Raw genomic sequence first — 24,746 nt, forward strand, 5'->3', positions numbered from 1 at the left:
TGGCCAGCGCCACCTTGCCGCCGCCTACCCCTGGGCCATGCGTGAGCCAGCCCCCCCCCCCCCCTACACGGCAACGAAATGAACCAAATGACGGTCACGTGCCGCCCTCACGCCGCGCCCAGACACGTCAACCCGGCGCAGGCGTCTCGAGGGAACAAGAAGGCGAAGAGGGTGTCAGGTGGCCCAAGGTAATGGCATTCCTCGGCCGGGGAAGCTGTTCAATTCGTTCTCATTTTCTTTGAACTTGCTTTCATTCTTCATTGACCTCAGGCATTACTGTCATGGAGCTGCTGAGCCTGAGGGGGAGGGAGGAGAGGGGGAATGAAGCCTAGGAGAAGGGCATGCAGGGGGACGAGGGGTGCTGAGGAACATGTGAAAGTGCCGCCACAGTACACATGACCATTCCGGCTGCTGATCGCCGCCACTCGACCTGAATACGTGTTTCTTTACCTCCTGCTCTTGCTCCTCCTCCTGGCGTTGGTCCTTCAGGCCTGTCCATCACGTGACCTCTTCCACTCAACCAGAAAAACCCACCAGCAAGTCTTTATCAGCATCTCCCACACACACACTCTCACGCCCTCCGTCTGGTAAAGGCCGCGGGCGCGACGCAAGAAATAAAACGCCCGCTCGTGCCGCGCCACTCCCAGCAATAAAAACAGCTCGAAGAAGGCCGCACGTGCCCTTCCCTCCATCCCCCCCTACCCAGCCATTCCCTCACAGCGTAACAACCAACCTTTCCCGCCAACGGGGTTTACCTCGTGCATAATAAATCGCCTTAATGTGCATATATGAACTCCGCATTCTCGTTCCCTTCCCGGCCCGCCCGCGCCTCGCTCTGCGCCATAGCCTTCCTTACCCACCCTCCTTGTTGCCAGTTGCTGTACACTTGACACGCCGGCCTTTCTATCCAAGATCTACACACACTTAGCCATAATCTCACCCTCCTCCTCCTCCTCCATCAATGTCTAAGTAGCATCAACGCAAACAAAGAGACAGCACGACTCTTCTTATACGTCCAGCTCCGAGGCAGTTTCTATCACCCATTATGCATCACAACCCAAACAGACAACACTACATGACTTTTCTTTCTCAAACGACTGAGATAAACGTTCATATTTTTGTATTCCCATGACCCCGCGCGGACCCGCCTGATATAGATAGACAGACAGCCACTTCGAGGTCGCTAAGTCTTGTGCACGCCGCCACCCGCTTTTCCAAGGACCGCAATGCAGGCACCGAGGCTTGAAGGCATGCAGGGAGGGGCGGGTTTCCATGAAGTTTTTGCATCGCCCAGGAAAGGACGTGAGGGAGGGAGAGGTAGAAGGCAGGGAGGGATGAAATAAGCCAAGGGTGTGAGGGGGGGGGGGGGAATGTGTAGGAGGCCAGAGATGAAGGGGGTATACGAGGTGTCGTGAGGGAAGAAGTGTAAAAAGGCAAGGATAGATTAAATAAGACGAGGGTGTGAGGGGGGGGGGGGAATGTGTAGGAGGCCTGAAGAGGGTATAAAAGGAGTCGAGAAGGAGGGAATGAGTGTGTCCCAGCACCGCGCCACCTCTCTCGGTCTGCGCTTTGAAGATTGGAGCTCAAATGGCTATAAAAAGAGCCTTTGATCCCGGGCAAGCTTAGGAAGGAAGGCAAGGATGTGAATAAGAGAGGATGAGGATGAAGAGGAGAATGAAGAAGAGAAGGAGCAAGACGAAAGCAATGGAAAGAAGGAATGAAGAAATTAAAATGGATTGCAAAAAACATGGTAGAGATGGTGTAGTCTTCAAAAGCAAAAAATAATTAAAAAGGAATGAGGAAGAATTGGAGAACGAAGTGATGAAAACGAACGGAAATCCAAGTTCGAAGAAGAGAGGGAGAGAAGAGAAATAAAAGCCATTATGTTGGGGCGAGGAAACCAAGGAGAAAAGAAGAAAAAAGCAGAGGAAAAGGAGAGACGGAAAACAATATGACGAAGATGGAAAATGATATGGCGAAGATGAAGCCAATCAGAGAGAGAGAGAGAGAGAGAGAGAGAGAGAGAGAGAGAGAGAGAGAGAGAGAGAGAGAATCACTAGGACAGTTCCGTTTTAAAGGCGAAGGGAGGCAAGGCTGGGCGAGGTCAGTTCAGGTCAAGCAATAGAGGGAACGATAGACAGAAAAAGTGAAGGAGAAATGGGAAAAAAAAGAAAGGGTAAGAAATAGAGTGGGTGAAAAAATAAAGTAAGAGATGGGTCACGGGAAAATGAGAGATAGATAGATAGAGAGTTGAAAAAGTGCACATAACTAAACAACCCTTTGAATATTCAGTCGGAAAGGCGAGGTAATGGCGAGGAGAGGCGAGCAGAGGCGAGGGCAACAACACAACTTTAGGCACCGACTCGCTTAGCTTGCCTTTCGTTCTTTCCTCTTATTTTTTACTTCCCTCCTAATCGGCTCAGGTCACAGGTGGAGCGGGGTCACGTGTCTGGCGGGGAAACGCGAGAGGGAGTCACGTGCGGCGGACGGACTGGGTGGCTGGCGCTGGGGGGGGGGGGGGGTCGGAGGGCAGAGAGGTCGGTCGGTCGGTCATCCTGTCGAGCTTCAAATCCTCTTTATATTTTATTTATTGCCCTTCCTTTTTCTCCCTCGATTGCCCCTTGTTCGTTCCTTCCCTTTGGTGACTTTGCTCTGTTGCTGTTGGGTGATGTATTGTTTTTGTTGTTGTTGTTGTATTAATTGCCTTCTACTTTCTGCATGTTTTTTCCCCCTTTATTTCCTTTTATTTCTTCTAGTGTTATCCTTCAGTGCATCGAATCGCTTGTATTGTTTTTTTTTCCGCTGATTTCCTTTTGTTTTCTTTTATTTCTATTCTTCAGTGCGTCGAATCGCTTATTAATTGCCTTCTACTTTCTGCACGTGCTTTCTTGTTTTGTTTGCTCTTATTTCCTTTTATATTGTTTATTTTATTATTTATATTCTTTCATGCGTCGAATCGCTTGAAGACTATTGGGAAAAAAGTCGTGAGTGTAGGTGTGGATGTTTGTGTGTTTGTGTATGTGTTAGTGTGTGTGTGTGTGTGTGTGTGTTGGTGTTATAAGCCGCTTATGCAAATATCACGTGTACGTATACATAAAAAAAAAAAAAAGAAATAATACACCGTTCTGCAGCAGTAATTTACCGGGGCAGCTAACATAACATAACGAATACAAATTAGGGAAAGTAAAAACATATATAAACTGCATAGATACGAATTACATATACATAACTAAAACAAAATAACGTGGTCCTCCCCTTTTTTTACATAACTAAGCTCACGAGACAATAATACGCAACATGAAATAATAAAAACGTTCCAAAAATCTATTAAAAAACTCGTACCTGCCAGGCATTTAAAAAAAAAAGCGCAAGGACAGAAAAAAAAGTGAAGGAGCGCACTTTTGTTGCCGCAGAAGTCGAAAACGTGAAGAGCGGCCGAGGAACGTGAGTGTGCCGAGGTTATCTTTGGCCCTGAAAGGTGAGGGGTTGAAGGAGGGGGGAGGGGACACTAAGAGACGGGGAGGGGGAGGGGGGAAGAAGGTAGAGAACGAAGAAAAGTGGGAGGGGAGCGAAGGTAAGGGCTAGGATGAGGGAGGGCTTACAAAGAGGATGTGGGGTTGAAGGGGGGAGGAAGTTAACCAAAAGAGGGGTAGAAAAGGGAGAAAATAGGAGACGAAGTAAAAGGGGAAGGGGACCAAGGTAAGGGAAAAGAAGGGAGGTTTTTGAGGGGGCGTGAAGTTAAAGGAAGGAGTAAGCTAACCAAGAGAAGGGAGGAAAGGGAAACGATAGAAGAGAGGGGCAAAAAGGAGGTTACAGAAGGTGGTGAAATTATTGGGAGAGAAGCCTATGGGAGAGGAGAGTTGGGGGAGATAGGAACGAAAGAAAAGGGAAGGAATAATGGAGGGTTCCAAGAAGGTGGTGGGGGCAAGGGGGGAAAGGCAAAAAGGGGGAGGGGGGAAGAATGGAGTGAATTAAAGAAATGGGAAAGAGTATACAGAGAAAGGTAAACTTAGGAGTGGGGAATATGGGTGTGGTGACGTAGCTTTTGGTAGAGATAATGAAATATAGAGGGAGAGGGAGGAGTGTAAGAAGCTGGACTTTCCGATGAAGGAGTAAAGGCAGAGGAGGAAAAGGAGGAAACAGGAGGAGGAGGAAGGAGAGGAAGAACGTAAGGAAAGGGGAGGAAGGAAGGCAATGAAAAAAAGGAGGAAAAAATTAATAATACGAAGAAAAATGAAGAAAAAACAAAGAAAATAATGACCCACATACCACCTTACCCCCCTCCCCATGTAACGCAATAAAGAGGGAGAGGGAGAGGGAGGGTAAGAAGCTGGAGTTTCCGAAGGTGTAAAGTCAGAGGAGGAAAAGCAGGAAGGAAACGAGCGGATGCAGTACTCAGAATGGGCGGCGAATGGGAAGGATCCTGAGGTCGGTATTGTCAGACGCCTCCGCCTCTCACATCAACTATTTCCAAAGGCCGAAAATGAGATCAGTCGGATTCTAATGAGTGTTTTTTTAGGTTCATGGTATAGAAGAAGAGTCAGACTACCACCAGGGTCATAAAACTACCACTGGAAATGCCTCAAACTCTTATGAAAGGGTTGTTAAATATGTGAGTTTGGGCGCAAAAATGTTTAAAATTATGTGAGCCCTTATACTCAAACATCTTGGGGCTTACACACCCACGTTTCGTAAGGCTTTCGTAGAAGTGGTGGGCATTTCCATGGGTCGCTTTTTAATAGGATAGTGGCAGTTTGACAAGACTCCCGCACCGTGAATGTGAAATAACGCTCACGACCACTCAACTGATCTCCTTCGCGGCCTTTGGAATTATTGGTTATTTGACTCCAATGCGCCTAAGAATACGAGTCCTGCTTATCTGTGTGGCATTTCCCGAGTAATCAAAATTCAGAAAGGAAAATTAATAAAAAAAAACGGAAAAGATAATAATACTAGTAAGAAGAAAAAGAACGATAAGACGATGGAAAAGAAAAAAAATCACATAAAATCGGTCTTTTCTTGACTTTGTGAAAATAATGGAAAAGAAAAATATCGTTAAAGCTCACGACCTCGAAATCACGTGACCGCCACTCGCCTCGCCTCTTGTCACCCTTATCGCATTCCCCCCCCCCCCCCCCACCCCTTCCGTGCCACCCCATGTCAGCCATTCCATCAGTCAGCAATCGCTTTTACCACCATAATCTCCCTCCCTTTTCCTCATTCCTTCCTCTTCTTTCTCCCTCCTTTATTCACGCTTTTTTTTCTCATTCTTGTTCGTCTTTGTTTCTGTTTATAAGTATCCGATATTCTCTCTCTCTCTCTCTCTCTCTCTCTCTCTCTCTCTCTCTCTCTCTCTCTCTCTCACCTGTTCAGTTATTTTAGGAAACATTCGCACCTTGATCCCTGCTTATCAGCCTCACGTGGTGAAACGCCAGGCTTTACTCTTTACTACGCTCCCACACGACCTCTGCGTGTAACGAAACACACGAGAAATTAATCCAGCCGGGGATCGAACCCGCGACCAGCGAGACGGGAGAGCCACTCCTTAACCCCTCGCAGAGTGAGTTATGGGAGGCTCGGCCATCAGGCAAGTCAACTGCACTACAGTAACACACCTTTATTGTTAGTCATTTGCACACACACACACACACACACACACTTGGAGGTTTAGATTTCACGTGAGATTTTATGGGGTTCGGTTTGGGTCGTATTGATATCAAGGGAGATCAGTAAATTCTCTCTCTCTTTCTCTCTGTGACTCATCATCTTGGCATTCCTCCGATTACCTAAGAATTTGCACGCTTGAAGCTTTAATTAAGGACCGTGAAAGACCTACAGATGTGTAATGCTGCCCCCCTCCCCCCCCCCCAACTCTCTCTCTCTCTCTCTCTGACTCATGGGTTATCAAGTTTAGGAGGATAAAAAAAAAGACTTCAAGTATATAATCTATTTACGGTGTGATTATCTATATGGACATACGCCTAAGAATACCTCAAGGGATCGGTGGGTGAGGTGTGGCGAGTCTGGGAGCTGTGGTTTACTTTTATATTTACGGTAGGTTATGTTAGATAAGGTCGGGTTGCGCTGAGAGAGAGAGAGAGAGAGAGAGAGAGAGAGAGAGAGAGAGAGAGAGAGAGAGAGAGAGTTTGTACGTTGTGTTTCAGAGTTATGGGTTGAATTTCGCATCGTATTTCAGCGTTTGGGCCTCGTCATTGTAGTTTGCCTTTAAAACATGTTAATTAAGGTTAGGTTGCGACTTTCTTCATTATGTAAGTTAGAGTAGTGTGGTTTAATTTTCATTCCGATGTAAAACTATTGCCATATTTCAAGATTGGTTTTGTAATTTTCCGAGGTCGATGTACAATAAATTAATCAGTGTAAGAAATTAATAGAAAGGTCAGCTGATTCGTGAGTAAACAGATACATACATACACTAAGGAAATATACACATAAGGAGACGAAGTAAATGAAGCGTGTAGAGTAGAGAGATACGAAGCTACGAAGTGAAGCAAGAAGATAATGAAACTTGCAGCAAATGACAGACAGATCAGGAGATATGCAAAGAGAATAATGAGTAAATCCAGGAAAATAGAAAGATAAAGATAACAATGTAAATATTTTTAAAGCACACACACACACACACACACATCCCCCCCACCCCCCACCCACCCCGTATCAGTGTTGCACAAGCCTCTTCGTTACCTGAGCAGCGCGGAGGCGAACACTGGACAGGTAAATTAGGTAGACATTATTTTATCCATTATTATTATTATTATTATTATTATTATTATTTGTCGTATGCCATTCACAGCCCAGGTAGTTCATTGATCTTCCCAGCTTAATTGATTGTTCCCTCTATTACTGGATCTCGCAATAATTAGACTGGAGGAGGAGGCGAAGGAATAAGGAGAAAATTAAGTGGACGGGAAGATTCATTAAGATAAGGAAGAGAAGCGGAGCGAGTTAATTAAGTGAAAATGAGATGCAAATGAGAAAGAAATTATAAGTAAAAACAAGACCAAAATAAACCAAGGAGAGAGAATGTTGATAACGGTACAGATGAAACAAAAGAAGAGGATGTTGAAATTAGAGAGAGAGAGAGAGAGAGAGAGAGAGAGAGAGGGGACAGGAAGCGATATAATTAAGAACCACGATAAGACACAGTGGGAAGGAAACACGTCACCACAGTATTATCTCATTAATGTTCTAGAGAAAAAAAATGTTACCAGAAATCGAAACAAAGAAAATATTAAAACAAAGATTACAACACAGATTAAAGGCAGACAAGTTCATTCGCATTTATCATTTTTTTTCTTTGGATAAAAAAAAATGATGGCGTGTATTTGGCAGCGTAGAGAAAAAAAGTCAGAGAGAGATGTCAGTCGTCGTCGGTCATAAAACAAATCAAATTATAGACACGAACAAAGTCGGTTTAATATATTGGCTTGTTTATTTGTTCTGGCTTGACGAGGAACAACTATCTGCCCACACAGACACGTCGTAAAGAATAAAGAATAAGGTGAGTCGATAGAGGAAAGCGTCTAATCATTGCCAGGTGTCGGGGAAGGCGATAGATAGACAGGTAGTTAGATAGATAGATGGAGAATGTTACTTGTCTGTCCCTGTAACGTTAAATGTCGGTCAAACGTTCCAACAATAAAAAAAACAATAAAACACACAACACACAGGAGGAGCGGGAGGAGGGGAGGGTATATTGGAGGCCACAAGAAGGACCCAATCTGATAGTAATGTTAATTTGAAAGGTGTCGAAATGCCACGTGAGTTTTCTGTGAATGGCGCGTGTGTGTGTGTGTGTGTGTGTGTGTGTGTGTGTGTTCGTTGGAGAGGTATGTAAGGTATGAGTGAGTTTATATTGTTTACTCGGGTACATAAAGATAAATATGTAACTCTTGTGTTTATTTGGCAACCCTCTCTCTCTCTCTCTCTCTCTCTCTCTCTCTCTCTCTCTCTCTCTCTCACACACACACACACACACACACACACACGTCCACCTTCGCCGCTGAGTCTGGGAATGTAGTAACTCGCTTTTCTTGTTTTGTCTCGCGCTGAAAAATGTGACGGGAATGTTGAGGAAAGGTGAGCGGCGAGCGAGAGAAAGACGCGGTGCGATACCTTACCGTTAACGACTCTGGAATGATTTAAAGGAAGGGAACAGTTCTGAATGCATATCATTTAAACGGGGAAGACTTAAACCACAGCAACCAAAAGTGGCAGCGGTAAAAACGGTGACATCAGAGACTCCCTTATATTTACAATCGCAAACATCAGCCTCTGAGCGGTGAGAAGGCCGACGAACGGGAAGAAAAAACAAAACACTCAGCACAAGCCTCCAATGTAAATAATGACCGGCGGCTCCTTCCCCAAATATTACAGCGGCCACGCCTCTCCCATCGCCCGCCTCACCTGACCGCGTCCCTCGGTAACACAACAGTCACGCAGGTGTCTCGTGCTTACCTTGGACTCCGTCTCGTCGACACACACGCAGGCGGCTCTCCTGATGAAGCCATCCTCGTCCAGCAGCCGCGTCCTGCCGGGGCTGGAGTTCTTGCTGCGGTTCGCCTCCTTCTTGACCTCCTCCTCGGCACTTGGCTTGTTGTTGTTGGTCACGTCTTCCTCCTCCTCAGGGTTACGCACCAGGACGTTGTTGTTGTTGGTGTCCTCCTGACCACCTAGCGCTCTGTTGTTGTTTGTGGTGGCGGGGGTGGTGAGGACACTCTTACTGATGAGGTTGTTATTGTTGTTATTGTTGTTGTAGTGATTACTCTCGTTGTTATTGTCGTCGACGTCGCTAAGGACGTAATCCTCGAAACTGCTGCTGCTCTCGATGCTGCTGCAGCTCACCCGGCCCGAGCCTCCCCTGCCGGCGGCGGTCCAGGCTTTCCAGAGCTCGCCGTAGTCGAAGTCCCACGTGCTGCCGGTCCAGGGGCAGGGGCTGGCATTCTCCGGCTGGCAGGGCACCGGGGCGTTACAGTGCTGGGGCTGCGGGGCGACGGGCGGGGCGGGGATCGTTTGCATCATGACGCTGAAGGGCTGACAACTATCACACGGGGCACGAACACACGCAACAGACCACGACTAGTTGTCAAGTCTTTCGCTTCTTGTTGTAGAGGCGCCACTTGTGAGCATCTTCGTACATGGGTGCAGCGTGTTGGGGAAAAGGGACAGAGAAGTTTTAAGGTCGAGAGGCACCCGACACTTATAATAAATACGGCGGGAATGGAAGAGAGAACACGACACTTGAGAGCACCGAGTGTGGACAACTGTGTAGCGTCCTCCCCACGATGCCGGATGAGCAAAGGACCAGCGAGTCACGAGCACAGTGCGCGCGTCAACAACGCTGAGAGACGAAGTGGCCAGCGACGGCGCCTCAGCTAGACTATGTACCGACGCCTCCCGCCAGCCCTCCCGCCTCCCCTCCGCCCAGAGTGATCCTCCCGCCAGACCCCGCCTCCCGGGCATGACGTCATGGTCGACACACTCGCTGTCTCCCGCCACCCCCTCCCCCGCCACTGTGCCCGCCGCCAGCCCGTCCCGCCCCTCCTCCCCGCCCATCTGCTATCCTCGCCCCGGGTCCGCCCAGACGCAGCCGACAGTCCCAGGAGGCGCCCGGCAGACAGTTGCTCTTGTGTTACCAAAATTACCAAATTGACACGGCTACTGCTGGTGTGTGTGTGTGTGTGTGTGTGTGTGTGTGAAAGTTGATGTAGTATTACAGATCTCTCCTTCCTTCCTTCCTTCCTAGTTCAGTTATTACACACACACACACACACACACACACGCAGGCACGCACTCACACACGAAGAAAACAGTGAAGGTCGCAGCTAACCAAAATAATCGTCTGTCACACCGGTCCTCTGACACCCCCCCCCTCTCTCCCCTCCCCTTCCATCCCCTGACCCCCTTCCATGTCCCTCCCCAACCCCGTCCCCCTCCATCCACTCATCAACCTGTCCCACCTACCTCACTTCCTCCCTCACCACTCCCTACCTCCAACCCTTAATCCCCCAGCCACTCCCCTCTTACTCCACCCCTCATATCATCTCTTTAGTCCGTCCCCCCCCCCCCCCCGTCAAAAATCCGACTCCTCTCTACCTGTCTCCCTCCCTCACCGCTTGCCCCTCCACCACCTCCCATTCCTCCACCATCATTCCCACCCCCCCCACTCCCTATTTCAGACTCATTAACATTTCCCTCACGTCCCACGCCTCCACTTCACCACCACCTCCCTCTCCCACCTCTATCATCACGTCCCTCCTTCTCCATCCCATTAAGCCCTTATGCATCTCCTTCCCATACCTTCATCCATCCCACCTGCCTTCATTTCACTCCAGTGGTTCTCAACTCGTTTCAGGCCACGGACCCAAAGCCCAGTTAAAAAAAAAATGTTGACCATAAAGAGTCGTGTAGCGTTACGGCTCATCTTAATTCTACAAGTCTCATACGACATAGCTTCCATTCCGCTCGTGTGTACTTGCCCTTGTTAACATTTTCACTCACAACTGACCAGGTATTCATTTCCCTCCCTTCTACTCTTCCTCCCCTCTTTCATTTAGCTGACTACATTTTAGAGTAAAGAACACAATCAAACCGCACAACGCCTGTATAGCAGCACAAGCCGAACGACACAACTAAAATCAGCTCAGCACGTCGGTGTCTGTGGCACCGTTACGGTATGGAGGACAGGAATCTTAAACATTCATTATAGAATCAAAGTGACGCAGTGCTCCAAAAAAAATTTAACCTTCAGATTGCCATTATATTTCTTGAATAGGAGTAATACAATAAACTGAAATGGCTAACTACATTTTTTTTACATTTCGTACTGTATTAAACAATAGGAATATATGCCCCAATTTCCAGCTCATTGTCAAATATAATACTCGTCCATGGTGAAGGTAATCACCAAAAAAGCCATCCTTCTCTTACCTTAGCTGCGGGGCCCAATGCAAAAATCCATCTTACTGGCATTTAGTGCAGTCAAACAAATACAGAACAATACAAACTGAGGTACATAAATGAGAAATGTTGCCAATGTAGTTGTCACAGTTTTGATGAAAAATGCTACTTTTATAGGAATATCTTACGTAACTTGGCAAATGCAAAGTCATTTATAAGCTGACTGAAGTCCAATTGACCTGCAACTTCATTTTCAATAGAGAGGATAGCAAGACCATTCAACCTCTCTTGCGACATAGTTGATCTTAAGTGGGTCTTGATCAATTTTAACTTTGAGAAACTTCTTTCTCCCTCGCTGAAGAGCAAGTGTTACAGACCTCATAACGTATGAGTGACGTCATCCCCGCGGGGCCCTTAGAGGCGCGGGGCCCGATGCAGTTGCATCGGTTGCATTGGCCTAGGGCCGGCCCTACACACACACACACACACACACACACACACACACACTAAAATCAACAACCTCATTCACTAGGCCCTAAGAGCAGACATTCTGACACCAACAGCGATGCACACCCATCAATAGCAGATTAACAACATTGCACGCGAGAGGGTTGCATAATCACTCCATCCCTCATATCCGTAATTGCTTTATAAGGGGGAGGGAATGAATTATGAATCAGTGGGGGACGTAAGTAAGTGGCAGACCAGGAAAAGAGGGAGGCGGAAAGGTAAAAAACGAGGCAAGGGAACGGTAAAAGGAGTAGGTAGGGAACAGACGGGCGGTGAAGGGAGGGTGGGGCAGGTGGTGCGTGAGGGTGAAATCTTAAACCACGTGTATCGTAACGTAAATATATCCTCCGCAGGGGGTGACGTAGGGTGCTGAGCAACTGTAGGGAAGGTTAAAGAGGAAAGGAAGGTGTAGTGGTAGTGGCAGCAGTAGTGGTAGTAATAGTTGTATTATTATTATTATTAGTAGTAGTAGTAGTAGTAGTAGTAGTAGTAGTAGTAGTAGTAGTTGCTGTTGTTGTAGTTGTTATAAAATTCGGTATAATAAGAACAAGAACAAGAACAAGAAAACCAAAAAAAGATTAAGAACAAAAAAGAAGACAAAACAACAACAACAACAACAACAAGCAAGACAAAATTCACTTTATTTCCGGAAACAATACCATCAATTTTTCCTTAGAACCCAACTTAAAAACAAAACAAAACAATATACAAGGCAAGAAAACATGAAACAAAACAAGACCTCATTTATCCACAAAGAAAATACCACAAAAACTAAGTCTATAACCCAGTGTAAGAAAAAGTTAACCAAGGTACTACACAAGGAAGAAGATTAGTAACAAGAAAATCCTGTCCCTACAAGATCATCATCCCAGTGTTGCCAGAGCCTTAGGAAAAAAAAGTGGGTGCGAGGATGAAGGGAATCGCTGGAGTTGAGTGACGAGGGTAATAATTATAAAGTCTTGAGGCGAGGTGTAGGTAGGAAGAGTGACCGTCGTGGAAGGAAAAGGTAGACTGGAGAAAAGTGATGGGGAAGATGAAGGTGACCGCGAAAAAGAAGGGTGGAATGGATGAAGGAAGAGAAGGAAGGAGGGAGAGGAGGGAGAGAAGAATTGGATGAGAAAGATTAAATGGAGAAAACTGATGAAAAAAAAGGCGATTCTCTGGTAATATGACTGAAAGGAAGTGTGAAATGAAGATGTGTATGTGGTGTTTGTGATGATAATGGGGATGTTATGTGTTAGGGTGATTTTTTTTTTTTTTTACAGCAAAGGAGACAGCTCAAGGGCACAAAAAAAAAGGAAATAAAATGAAAAAAAGCCCGTTACTCGCTGCTCCTAAAAAAAAAAAATCAAAAGAGGTGTCCGAAAGAGAGGTCAATTTCGGGATGATGTTGGTGTGGTGACGTTAGGTTATAGTGAAGGGGGAAGGTGAAGGTAATGACTGATGAGAGATAAAGGAGTTATTATGGTGGTGGTGATGATGGTGATTGCTGTGGAGTGGTGATAATTTTGTAGTGATGGCGATATATTGCTTAGGTATAGTTTTGTTTAATAAGATGGTGAATTAGTGTTGATGGTGGTGATGGTGATGGCGAAGATAGTGTTAAATTTATAAGTGGTGGTTTTGATGATGGTAGGGTTGTTGTTGTTGTTGTTGTTGCTGTTGTTGTTGTTGTTGTTGCTGTTGTTGTTGTTGTTGTTGTTGTTGTTGTTGTTGTTGCTGTTGTTGTTGTTGTTGTTGTGGTGGTGGTGGTGGTGGTGGTGGTGGTGCAGAGAGAGAGAGAGAGAGAGAGAGAGAGAGAGAGAGAGAGAGAAAGGGGTTATGAAAGTAGGCGAAGGTGGCCTCTAACCCCCCCCCCCTCCCCCTCTTCCTCCCCCTTACTATTATTACTCTATTATTATTCAGCCAACCATTTCCCTCTGTCCCCTTACCCTTAGCCCCCCCCCTCCCTTCCATTTACCCCCTCTACCCACTACCTATTCCTCCCCCCCACCACTGTCCTACCCTTCCCCCCTTGTTCTCTCTATCCCCCTCTATCCTCCCTCTACCCCCCTAATTCTACCTCAGCATCATGCACCCCCTCCCCCTTTCCTCTACCCCTCTTCTCTTCCCCCTACTCCTGCCCCACGCCATGTCCCCTCCACCCTTCTTCCTTTATACCCCCCTATCCCCCCTCTATCCTCCCCAACATCATGCACTCTCTCCCCTATTCCCCCCAACCCATATAATCCCCAACCCAACGTCTTGTCATACGCTGGGGGGGGGGGGAGGGGGAGGGGGACTAAACAATTCCCCTTCCCACCTCTCCACTTCTCCCTACCATATTTCTCCTTCCATCTCCACTTTTTTTTCTTCTCTTACCTCCCAGCCCGTGACCATATGCCCTACATTTTCTCCCTTTATCTCCTCCTCCTCCTCCTCCTCCTCCTCCTCTTCCTGATATAACTTGCCCACCAGAGATGATCCTGCACGTTCCGTGTTTATTTGTCACACACACACACACACACACACACACACACACGCGCGCGCAGGGAACACCCATTCTCTCTCTTATCGCTTCTAGACATCTGTTATCAGCGGTAGCTACTTGCGTAAAATCGTGGCATGGTCAGCTGAAGATCGAGAGATTACATTTGCTCATAAACAATCGCAAGGTTAATCGGAAATAGACTCTTGAGGGATTTATTTTATTTACAATTTGCGAACTGTGATGACGAGAAAGCGACGCAAATCCTCGAGCAGTTATGAGAAACTTTGAAATTTCACAGTTTTTTTTACAACACTTCACCCTATGTAAGAACACAAATATACAGAGCCAGAAAAAAATATATAAGTTATAAATATGATGTATTAATTAAAAGTAAATAATCCATCAAGAACTATTCTATACATCACCTTAATAATGTTTGATTTATTCATATTGCGAAGCGTATTACAACGTTCAAAATATAAAAACTTAACTTCTAGAGACTAAATTAATATCTTGATTGTGCAGTAAACCACACGAGGGAAGGCTGGTAAAATATGCACGTAGCCTCTGAGAGAGAACACCTTCCCCGTGCATGAAAGCCGTTCAGGTGCATTTTATTTCTGATCGGTTCCATTGAGTGATTTGTGAATGTTAGTGCAACGCATATATTTTAATTTTATTACTTTTATCACGAGCTCAGTGTCATATCATAGACTCATGCGTGAACAGCCAGACACATACAATTAGACTTTTCCAAGCATTTGTTTTTCGCAAGTGTCGTGAATTGCTACATTAACATATTCCCAACAGGTGCCGCGCCGCGTGTCGCGTTAAATCCTTGGAAAGCAAAGTTCACTGATTTCAGAAGCCGGCCGTTGCCAGACTTACGCCAACGACTCACCTACACGACTTTGTGACTTCGTTCATGTATTGTTTAGATTCAAGGTTAAAGGCAGACAACCAGGACGTTTACATTCTCTTTAGACCACGCTTCACAGAGGAGCAATTTGCAGGCGAAGTGATTTAATTTAGACTTATTTAGACATTTAGACTTAGCTCCAGTTTAAGGACAGACAGCTTGCAATTCTTCTGTCTAACTGTCTGACTGTATGGGTTTATAGGAGCGATGTTTTCTTGTCCTCCACACATCTTATATTTGTCTCATTCCGTAATTTTTGGGACTTTTGTTTATTAAATCTATGAGTCATATGACTACGGTTGTGAGCTCATGATTTCCACTGCTAAGCTCAAGACACTTGTGTGAAACATAATTTGGCTAAAAGCATTGTACTATGGAAGCTATGCATTACTGTTGTTCATGTTGTGCCTTTCGTTATTGAGTGTTTTCTTCCGCATCAAAAACTTTTAAAAGTTTATATAAACATTTATAATGGTATTTGAGCGTCCTTGGCGGTGGTGGTGGTGGTGGTGGTGAGGGTGGTGATGACGATTCTGTTCAGAAAGGGGTTCCGCGGGGTGGGGCGGCGGGGCAGATGTATGGCGATGGAGGTTGTGCCAGTTCGTGTGTCCCCAACTTTCCCTCCCCCTCAGGGCCCCCACCAGGCACAGTGCCAGGGGCTGGGAAGGCCACGTGTCGTGCCAGTGTCCAGCACCCCACGCACTCCCCCCAGCCTCTCACCCCTCCACCCCAAGCCCCCCTCAACCCTCCACCCTCCCGCCTCGCCGTGCACACTCAACTATCACCGTAGAAAAAAAGCATGGTAATTTACGATACAGTTTTTCTATTTTTCACCAGCATCAAAGATTGGCCTATAAAGTAACAGAGACTGCATGCTTATGGTGGCATATTAGGATCACTTTTTCTTTTTTTTCAAAGCTGGAGCGTTGTAACCTAAGAATTACACCCGATGATTGCCGCGCACCTTGATCTCATGACGGACTGCCATGAGGGTTCACTTGAGGCGATGTGAGAACATGAATCCCAGGCAGAATGTGTCGCTGCAAGGCACCCAAGAAATGAATGTGCTCAAGTATTCAGGGAAGAAAAGTTAAGACTCAGGTCATGACTTTTTTTTAAGAAAATTGTATTAAATAAGTAGACGAAAATAATAACGAAAGAAAGAGAAATGTTATTGACTCCGGAGCGAAGAAACAAAGGAAGGAAAGCAGCGGTGGTACGTTTTTTGTAGCATCTCATGATCTCGAGATTTCATTTACTTACATATAATTAGGAATAAAGAAATTAATGCTTGCTTCCTTGAGAGGACCGAAGGTGATGCTCAGTGCTGCCGGGAATCTCGAGGACGCTGATGAACGCGCCACCAGCGTCCTGGGACTTATAACTTCCTGTCACACGCCGAGCGGCCGCAAGTGTCAAGGTGTCTGGAGGTTAGACTCGAGCATCCCTGACCAGTTACCTTCGCTAACGAGCCAGGGACTGCATCATGTGTTGACGGGACAAAACCGGAGCCGATCTTGAGCTTGAAATTCAAATTAAAGAAGCTCCCGCTGACAACATAGATTATATATGTAATTTAATAAAAGGTTAGGCATTTAGGCATAAGCAAATATGAAATCAGTTTACTTCTTTCAAAACCCAGAATATTCGTGTATTGCATATCATCTTGTTGCAGCTTACGTTAAGTGTTTTTGCATTGCATAAAACAAGCCAACGAAATCTGAAGTATTTAGTGTGAAGGTTGCTGAAGTGAACTAAAATCATTACCTAAGGCCACGCTGGCCGTGACAACCTATAGTGATCGGCATGGAAACTGAAATCCTTCATCATTATCGGTCACTGCCACAAGAGATAAACGAGTACGTGAGTGGAAAAACTGTCAAGCATTGATTGAGTGCGATTTTTGCCACTTAGTATAACAAAGAGCCCAGTCAAGCCGCTCAGCATGACTGTGACGAAGGGATGTTCATGAGCAAATACATAGATAAACAGATTAAAGTAAACATATAAGTACACAACGACAGAAAGATAGACTGATCACTAGACACATGCAGCAAACAGACAGACAGACAGACAGATAAAAAAGCAACAGACAGATAGACATGGCAAGCACCAGAGACAGAAAGAGACAGACGCACAGACAGAGATACATTATTAAAGTTTCTTATCAGGCATCTTCTCTCCTCCAAACGCAACCTTAGACTTTTATTGAACCTCTTCAAGTGGTATATAATTTCTCTCTGGACTAGCTCTTCTCCGATTACTTTCTCCACCCCCCCACCCCCCCTACCCACCCCCACACACACTCCCGTGGCGCAACTGGTAGAGCGCTGCGCTGCCAAGGTTTACGGTCTGACGGGGCGGCGGTTCGAGCCCGCTCAGGCCGGATTCTTTCAGTTGACTAGGAGTGGTTACTGTCCCCCCTTGAGCAAGGAGGATGGGGTGTGTGGTGTGTGAGGTCCTGGCAGTACCCAGAGATCGACGATAAAGAGCACTTGCTCATGTCGGGAGGGTACCTGCTGGCGATTACGAGTCCAGCACGTGATCAGGCCGTGGTGAGTTACACACACACACACACACACACACACACACTACCCCTTTGATCGTCTTTACCCACACTCCACATTCACATCCACCTCTTTTCCCCCTCTACACACTCACCATGAACACACCACCCTGAACATCCCTACCACACTCCCCTCACACTCCCCCTACACATCCCTGCCACCCATATACCCTCTCTCTTCACCACCATCGATCCTCCTTCCCCTCTCCACTCACACCCACACTCTGCCTCTCCCCCAAACACGGTCACCCAAGCGTCCACCTCCTCCCATGAACTCCTCCATCGAGCTTCCGCCTTCACCAAATCCTCCCTCCACCTTCCCCTCCCTCTTTCCCTTCCCTTCCTTCCCCTTCACAAACCAAAACATCAACTCGTTACGTCAAGGAGAAAGAAATAAAGAAAGAAATGACAGACCAAACACACGCATCAAAAGAGCGATAAAATTACGATCAAATAATTGATTCTTTGACGCCGCAGGAATGAAAATAAAAATGAAACTGCGCGTGTTAATTCTCATCTACAAATTAAATAAACCAAACATTAAGAGAGAAAACAAAAGAGATAATAATGACTCCTAGATTAATCTGAAGGAAATAAACTTTTAAAACTCAGGTGAATGTCTTATACGATCCCAGGTATGAAGGTGAACGTGGGAAGAAAAAAAACACCTGATAAAAAGAGTAGAAAGAAATTATTAAACTGCCGATACCACTTTGAGGCGACATGAAAAATTGACCCCAAACATTAAATAACGACATGAGGTAACCTGGAAGAAGGAGGAAGAGGAGGAGGAGGAAGAGGAGGAGGAGGAACGGAAAAGAGTAAAAAAGAAGAGGAAAAAGCTTCAATGAGCGTGAGAGACAAAGGGAGACAAAGGAACAAAAGTGAATTAAGGCGAAGAACAGACCAAAAAAAGTGTGATGAGAGGCCCCAGAAGTCAAACACACAAACACACACACACACACACACACATGTTCTCTCTCTCTCTCTCTCTCTCTCTCTCTCTCTCTCTCTCTCTCTCTCTCTCTCTCTCTCTCTCTCTCTCTCTCTCTCTCTCTCTCTCTCTCTCTCTCTCTAACTATCTGTATATCTATCTATCTCTTATCTATCCACCTATATCTATTCATCTTTAACATTTGAGCGAAATATTAATGATACAAAAATAGTCATAGATAACAATTCTAATGATGAAAAATAATAATATTATAATATTGTTAACAAGAGAGTGAGAGAGGTGAGTCATGGTGAGTCTCGTCAAATCTGGCTGTAGCTGGTGTGCTGAGTCTGATGCTTAAGTGAGGGTGCGTCTTTAGCCTACCACCCGAATCGGAGGCAGACCTCACAGGAAAGGGCCAGGAAGGTTAGCTCGTCTTTCTTCCTTCCCCTCGATCTTGGCCATGCCTCGCTAGCTCCGGCCCCCCTCCGGGTTCGGCAGGCTACGACAGCAAGGATATGTAAAGAGTTGACGCCAAAATCTCTCCAGAGTCTTCCGAAAGTTATCAGAGAAGATTGGAAAGTCTTGGTCAAGTGACTCCCGATATGCGGCGTAAGAGGAGCCCAGAATGGTCCTGCAGGCCCTCCTCTGAGCCCTCACGCTGCTCCCTCTGACTGGCTGGGCAGGAGAAGGATCAGGCAGGGAACACGCACTTGATCTTTTAGAGGATGGAGATCTTGTAAATGCTTTCCAACTTATAAGAAGGCACGCACAAGGATTTGAGATGCCTGAGAAGATAGAGTGGGCCATATTCTTAGACATTTCGGGATTACACACACACACACACACACACACACACACACACACATTTGATAAGGCATTCATGGGAGTTGTGATAATTTCCAAAGGAGGTTTTATGACCCTGGTGGTAGTTTAACAAAGCTTCTGTAGTACCATGGACGTGAAAATAATATAACACTCCTGAGAACCTGTGTAATTTCCTTTGTGGCCTTTGGAAACACTTGTGAGAGTCAAAAGCATCAGAAAATACGGGCAAGTATGTGACGACTTTAGTAACAGTGACAGCGTGACAGTTCGTCGAAAGAGAGACAGACAGACAGACAGGCAGACAGAAACTAACTTCCCCCTTAGAAAACCTGCATCTCATCCCTAACACAACAGCATCCGACTTAAAATGTTCACAGATAAACAGACCGATAGGCAGACCGACCGACAGAGAATTAGTTCCCCTATAGAAAACCTGCATCTCATCCCTATCACAACAGCATCCGACTTACAATGCTCGGCCAGGAAGCGACGGTGCCGGACCTTGAGGAGCGGGGATAGGGAGTGCGAAGGACGGGCAGGGACGGGAAGAAGAGGAAGGGAATGGGAGGAAGACAGAAGGAAAAGAAGATAGGAAAGGGAACGGAAAAGAGGAGAGGAAGAAGAGGAAGGGAACGAGAGGAAAGGAAGGTTGAAAAGAGAATGAGAGCGAGGGGGAGAAGAGGAAGGGAATGGGAGGATGAGAGAAGGAAGAGAAGGTAGAAAAGAGAACGAAAATGAGGAGAGGAAGAAGAGGAAGACACTGAAGAAAAGACAGAAGAGAGATCGGGAAGGTAGACAAAACAAAACAAAAAATAACTGGATTGGGAAGAAAAGAAAATGGCAAAGGAAAGACAAACCCCTTTCGTCACCCATGGAAAAAAAAGAAGAAAAATAGTAAATTCACCCACTGGAATAAAAAAAAAAGGTAAATTTACAAACATACGCAGTTACATACACACCTGTCTTAATTATCACAAGTAAATCTAGCTGAGCCCAATTCTACTTCCTTATCTCTGCGCAGAATTGATATATTTGCCAAAGACTTGTTTTCCTGATTATTTTCTTTTTTTTTATCCGCAACGTTCGTGTCTAATCTATATCTTCTGTAAGTCAGGCATTTTTTGAGTGAGAGAGAGAGAGAGAGAGAGGCAAGAAGTAGAAAAATTACCCAAGATAAAAACCAAGCAATATCACGGTTGTTCACTCGGAAACGAACCAATTAACGTCTTTCTATACCTGTACCTTTTTTCTTCTTCCTCCTCGTCAGGTGTTCCCTCATCGCGCAGGCAAAGGTCAAGGTGTTGGGCTTTGTTTGCATGTGGGGCTTTTGGGCTGACCAGGTGTGTGAATGGATTGCCCTCCTCAAGGTCACCCTACTCTTATTTATTTTTATCTGCTTTGTGTTTTGGCTTTTTTTGTTTTTTGTTTGTTTGTTTCCGGTTTAAAGTTTTCTGACCTCTGGAAGTATTTGTATTTCCCTCTTAAGCAATCTCTGTTTCATCTTTCTTTCCATTGTCCTTTCTTTCTTTCTTTCTTTCTTTCTTTCTTTCTTTCTTTCTTTTCTTTCTATTTGTCTATCTCCCCCAAGGCGTTTTAGCTTAAGTTCCAAGAATAAGAAAAAAACATACTAACGTGTTTATATCTATCTATCTGTCTATCTATCTATCTACATCTATATACCTATCTATCTATCTATCTATCTATCAATCAATGAATCAATATCTATCTAGCTACCTTTCTATCTGTCGATCCATCAATCAATGTCTATCTATCTATCTATCTATTTATCTATCTATCTATCTATCTATCTATCTATCTATCTATCTACCCTCCCCCCCGCCCCCCAAGACGTTTAATCTCAAGATGCAAAACTATGAAAAAAAACATAGCGCTCATATTTTCCAGCATCTGTGTTCCGCTTCACATGCTGAGATATTTACAGTAACACGTTTTGCAAGACTCACGTGACCCTCCATGCATTATTTTTACAGTGGAGGAAACAACTCAAGGGCGAAAAGAAACAAAAGGAAAACGAAAAGAAAAGAACATAAATGGAAAACAAAAAAATCCGCCCATCACTGCCCCTATAAAAGCAAATTGAAACGAGCGGCCAAAAGAGAGTATATTCGTATCCATAATTCCTTACAGTCTGCTAAGAGTATTCAATCGCTAATATGGTTTACTTATGGGGTTTCTAATGCATTCTCTGTAGTGTTCAATCGTGTGTTAGATATTTGATTGATGTTGCTCTCTCTCTCTCTCTCTCTCTCTCTCTCTCTCTCTCTCTCTCTCTCTCTCTCTCTCTCTCTCTCTCTCTCTCTCTCTCTCTCTCTCTCTCTCTCACCTGTCAGTTAATTAACCTATCTGACATATTACCTATTCATTCATGCAGACACGTCCCTATTTACCTAATCTTGTTTATTAATTGTTACTGCCACCACCACCACCACCACCTCCAACACCATCACCACCAATAGAATGACCAACATCAACACCAACCATTACACCACCATCTCCATCACCACCACCACCACCATCACCGCCGTCGTTACCCATCACGCCCACCATTCTCATCACCACCGCAACCACCACCACCACCACGATCGGGGGTTCCCAGTCTTCAGTAATTTGGTGTTTGGTGTTGGTGGTCTGTCAGAGTATAATGATAATAATAAAAAGTCATCGGCTTCTTTTCCTTATAATTTTCAGTTTTTCATTTCCTCTTTTTTTCTCCCTTTTGTCATTCCGTTGTTTAGTAAATCGAGAACCTGATCTTTGAAACGCCGCCACACACTGGTTCTGTTTTTTTCTCGTTCTTTTTTGCTTTTTATCCTATAACGCAACACACACACACACACACACACACACACACACACACACACACACGAAATTTCACAATCTACAGCTGATTATATTACCCAGACTTCCCCCTCCTCCTCCTCCTCCTCCTCCTCCTTTCCCTCCCCCCCCTTTTTTTCCTCATCCCCTTATCTACCTTCCCCGCGCCCACCATGCCCTACCCCACCCTTTCCTCCCTTCACCTTGCTCATACCTAACCCCCTTCCCCACTTTTTTTGTTATACCGTTGAGCTGCATTGCAAGTTGTTCCCGTAACTTGGGTATGGTAATTGCACTTCCTCTTCCTACCTGGCTCCCTCTCTTTCCTTCTTCTCTTCCCTCCCATCTCTTATTTAACCTGATCCTCTCGGTTTCTCCTCATCTCCTTCCTTCTTACCCTTCTTGCAGTCCACCTCTCCCGTTCCTCTTTTGCTTTTCTTAATCCTCTCCAACTCCTTCTCATTTTCCATTCCTATTTCTCTCTATTTCTCTTTGCCTTATTTCTTCCATTTCATTCTCCTTTCTATCTCTTCCATGTCCCTCCGTCTGCACAGGGATATTAAAAAGGCTTACAAGAGATCACTCAGTCTACACATGGAATACAGTTCTTGGTAATTAGTCATTTATCATCTACCCTTTCCTTTCATAAACCCATCTAACCTTCATACGGAACTTTCAAGCTTTTTTTATATAACTACATGTCTCCTAAATTTGTTCCACTCATACAATACCGTATTCGCAAACCAGTTTTTACCCTTCTCCTTCTTGACCCTACCTAGCCTACCTCCTTCCTGAACCTCATCCCTCATCCTCTCGCCTCCCGCACTTTTATTTTTTGAGGGGGCGTGTTGTGACGGCTATCAATCTTGAGGATGAGTAAATTTCTTCCTAAGAGTGCATCATCAAGTACGGTTGAGTCCTCCTGTAGGTGTGTCCTTTCCAGGGGCAGCATGCCACAGGGAGGGAGCGAGTGCTTGGAGAAGCCTCGCTGCATTCTGTCATTTCCTCTCACACGTGTATAAGATTACCTTCATTTTTGAGGCTCATGTTGACAGGTTAAAAGAAAAAAAGCATGATTCATAAAACTGGGCTATAAATATATATATACATGTGTGTGTGTGTGTGGGTGGGTGTGCGTGTGCGTGTGCGTGTGCCTGTGTGTGTGTGTGTGTGTGTGTGTGTGTGTGTGTGTGTGTGTGTATCTGCCTACCAAACATACTTTGATAATTTTGGTGTTGATATTGTTGGTGGTGTGGGGGGGGGGGGGGGGGCAGTTATTTTGTTCCCAGGCGTGGTGACAGCGACGGCAGTGGTAATGGTGTTGATTGTTGAGGCGGTGATACAACTGCCCAACGTCGTATTATTGTCAAGGAACTTTTTTATTTCATGTGTAACTGCCATTAATGTCTTTCTGTTTCCTTGTCGTTTTCGCCGTTATTTTTCTTGTCTTCTTAAGCTTTCGTAACATGTGAGAGGTGGTGGCGGAGGTGATGGCGGAGGTGGTGGCGGAGGTGGTGGCGGAGGTGATGGCGGTGGTGGAGGCGGTAGTGGATTTTTCCGTAGCCGGACGCCGGAGGAGGCACAGCACGGGACATCATGCTTTCCGGACGTTCATTTTTAAGGTAATGTTTGCTGGCATTTTGAAATCCCGCCCCGCCTACATTGTTCAGTCATTGATGGGAGTGTCTGGAGGCGCAGCTCTCAGCGTCGTGAGCTGCGCAATGTTTTGTTTATGTTGACGGAGGTGATTTCATTATGTTTCCTTCCGTTAGCAAGACAAGGTCACCCACACCTTTGGTCCACGGACGTTGCGCGATGGTCAAAGAGCTTCCCCCTCCCCCCTGAGGCAGTGTCTTGGCGGGGGGTTGCGTGATCTCGGCGATGGGATTGTCTCAAAGTTCAGATCGCTCCCAGTGTCCCTCCCGCCTTGCTCCACCGGATGTGTGATGAAAGTGAATGGAATAACCGACGTGAGTTTTTATTGGGCCATTATCTACAATGTTCCATGACTGTGAAGTTATTGTAGAGATTAGGGAGGCAATGGCCGAATGATTAGCGTGCGGAAGTCGTCAATTGAACTTCGATGTGCTGACAAACCCCCTTACGATTAAATTGAATAAAGGAAAAAAAAAAGGAAAATGGCAGACAACTCCAGACATGAGTACAAATGAATAAGGGATGTCCCTCGTTCGATCCCGATGACGTGCGATTATTTTCTGGGTAGTTGAAGGTCATTGAAGTGTTGTCAACTATTTTTAACTTGGGTTGAACCTTTGTACATGAGGGGGGCACGAGTTACTGACGTGAGCCTCAACAGGAATTTCCATAAAGATTAGCCCTCGCCGCGACAAGATGAGGCCGACCAACGAAATCCAAATCCACTTTTTTTTCTTAATTTACCATATTAATTGTTTAACTATGCGCTTTCTTAATTACAAAAGTCAGAGTTATTAATATATTAGTGAGATTGCAAAGGCATAAATACACCACACTTAATCATTAGCTGCAGCATTTTCTTATTCACACACACACACACACACACACACACACACACACACACACACACACACACACACACACACACACACACACACACACACACACAAGCATCCTCTCTCGGCATGCATACTCGTATAAACAGTTAAACTCCCATTGCTTAAAATATCCTGCACTCTTTCTTTGCACATGAACCTATGAATGGTTGCATCATATAGCCAGACACACCGCAAAAACCCTTCCCCCAAATGCCATCCCGTCCCCGTAA

At 45.5% G+C, this 24,746-nt stretch overlaps 1 protein-coding gene across 1 annotated transcript in view; it reads right to left on the minus strand.

Annotated features, from left to right (window-relative positions):
- Positions 1 to 9,439, minus strand: part of LOC126982583 (uncharacterized protein DDB_G0286175-like) — an 87,235-nt gene extending 77,796 nt beyond the window's left edge. Inside the window, exon 1 of the mRNA XM_050834755.1 lies at positions 8,476 to 9,439. Coding sequence (XP_050690712.1) covers positions 8,476 to 9,039 — 564 coding nt within the window. The 5' untranslated portion in view covers positions 9,040 to 9,439. The remainder of the gene's footprint in view (positions 1 to 8,475) is intronic.
- Positions 9,440 to 24,746: the final 15,307 nt, after the last annotated feature.

The sequence above is a fragment of the Eriocheir sinensis genome, chromosome 51 (assembly GCF_024679095.1).
Source record: "Eriocheir sinensis breed Jianghai 21 chromosome 51, ASM2467909v1, whole genome shotgun sequence".
Classification (NCBI taxonomy): Eukaryota; Metazoa; Arthropoda; class Malacostraca; order Decapoda; family Varunidae; genus Eriocheir; species Eriocheir sinensis.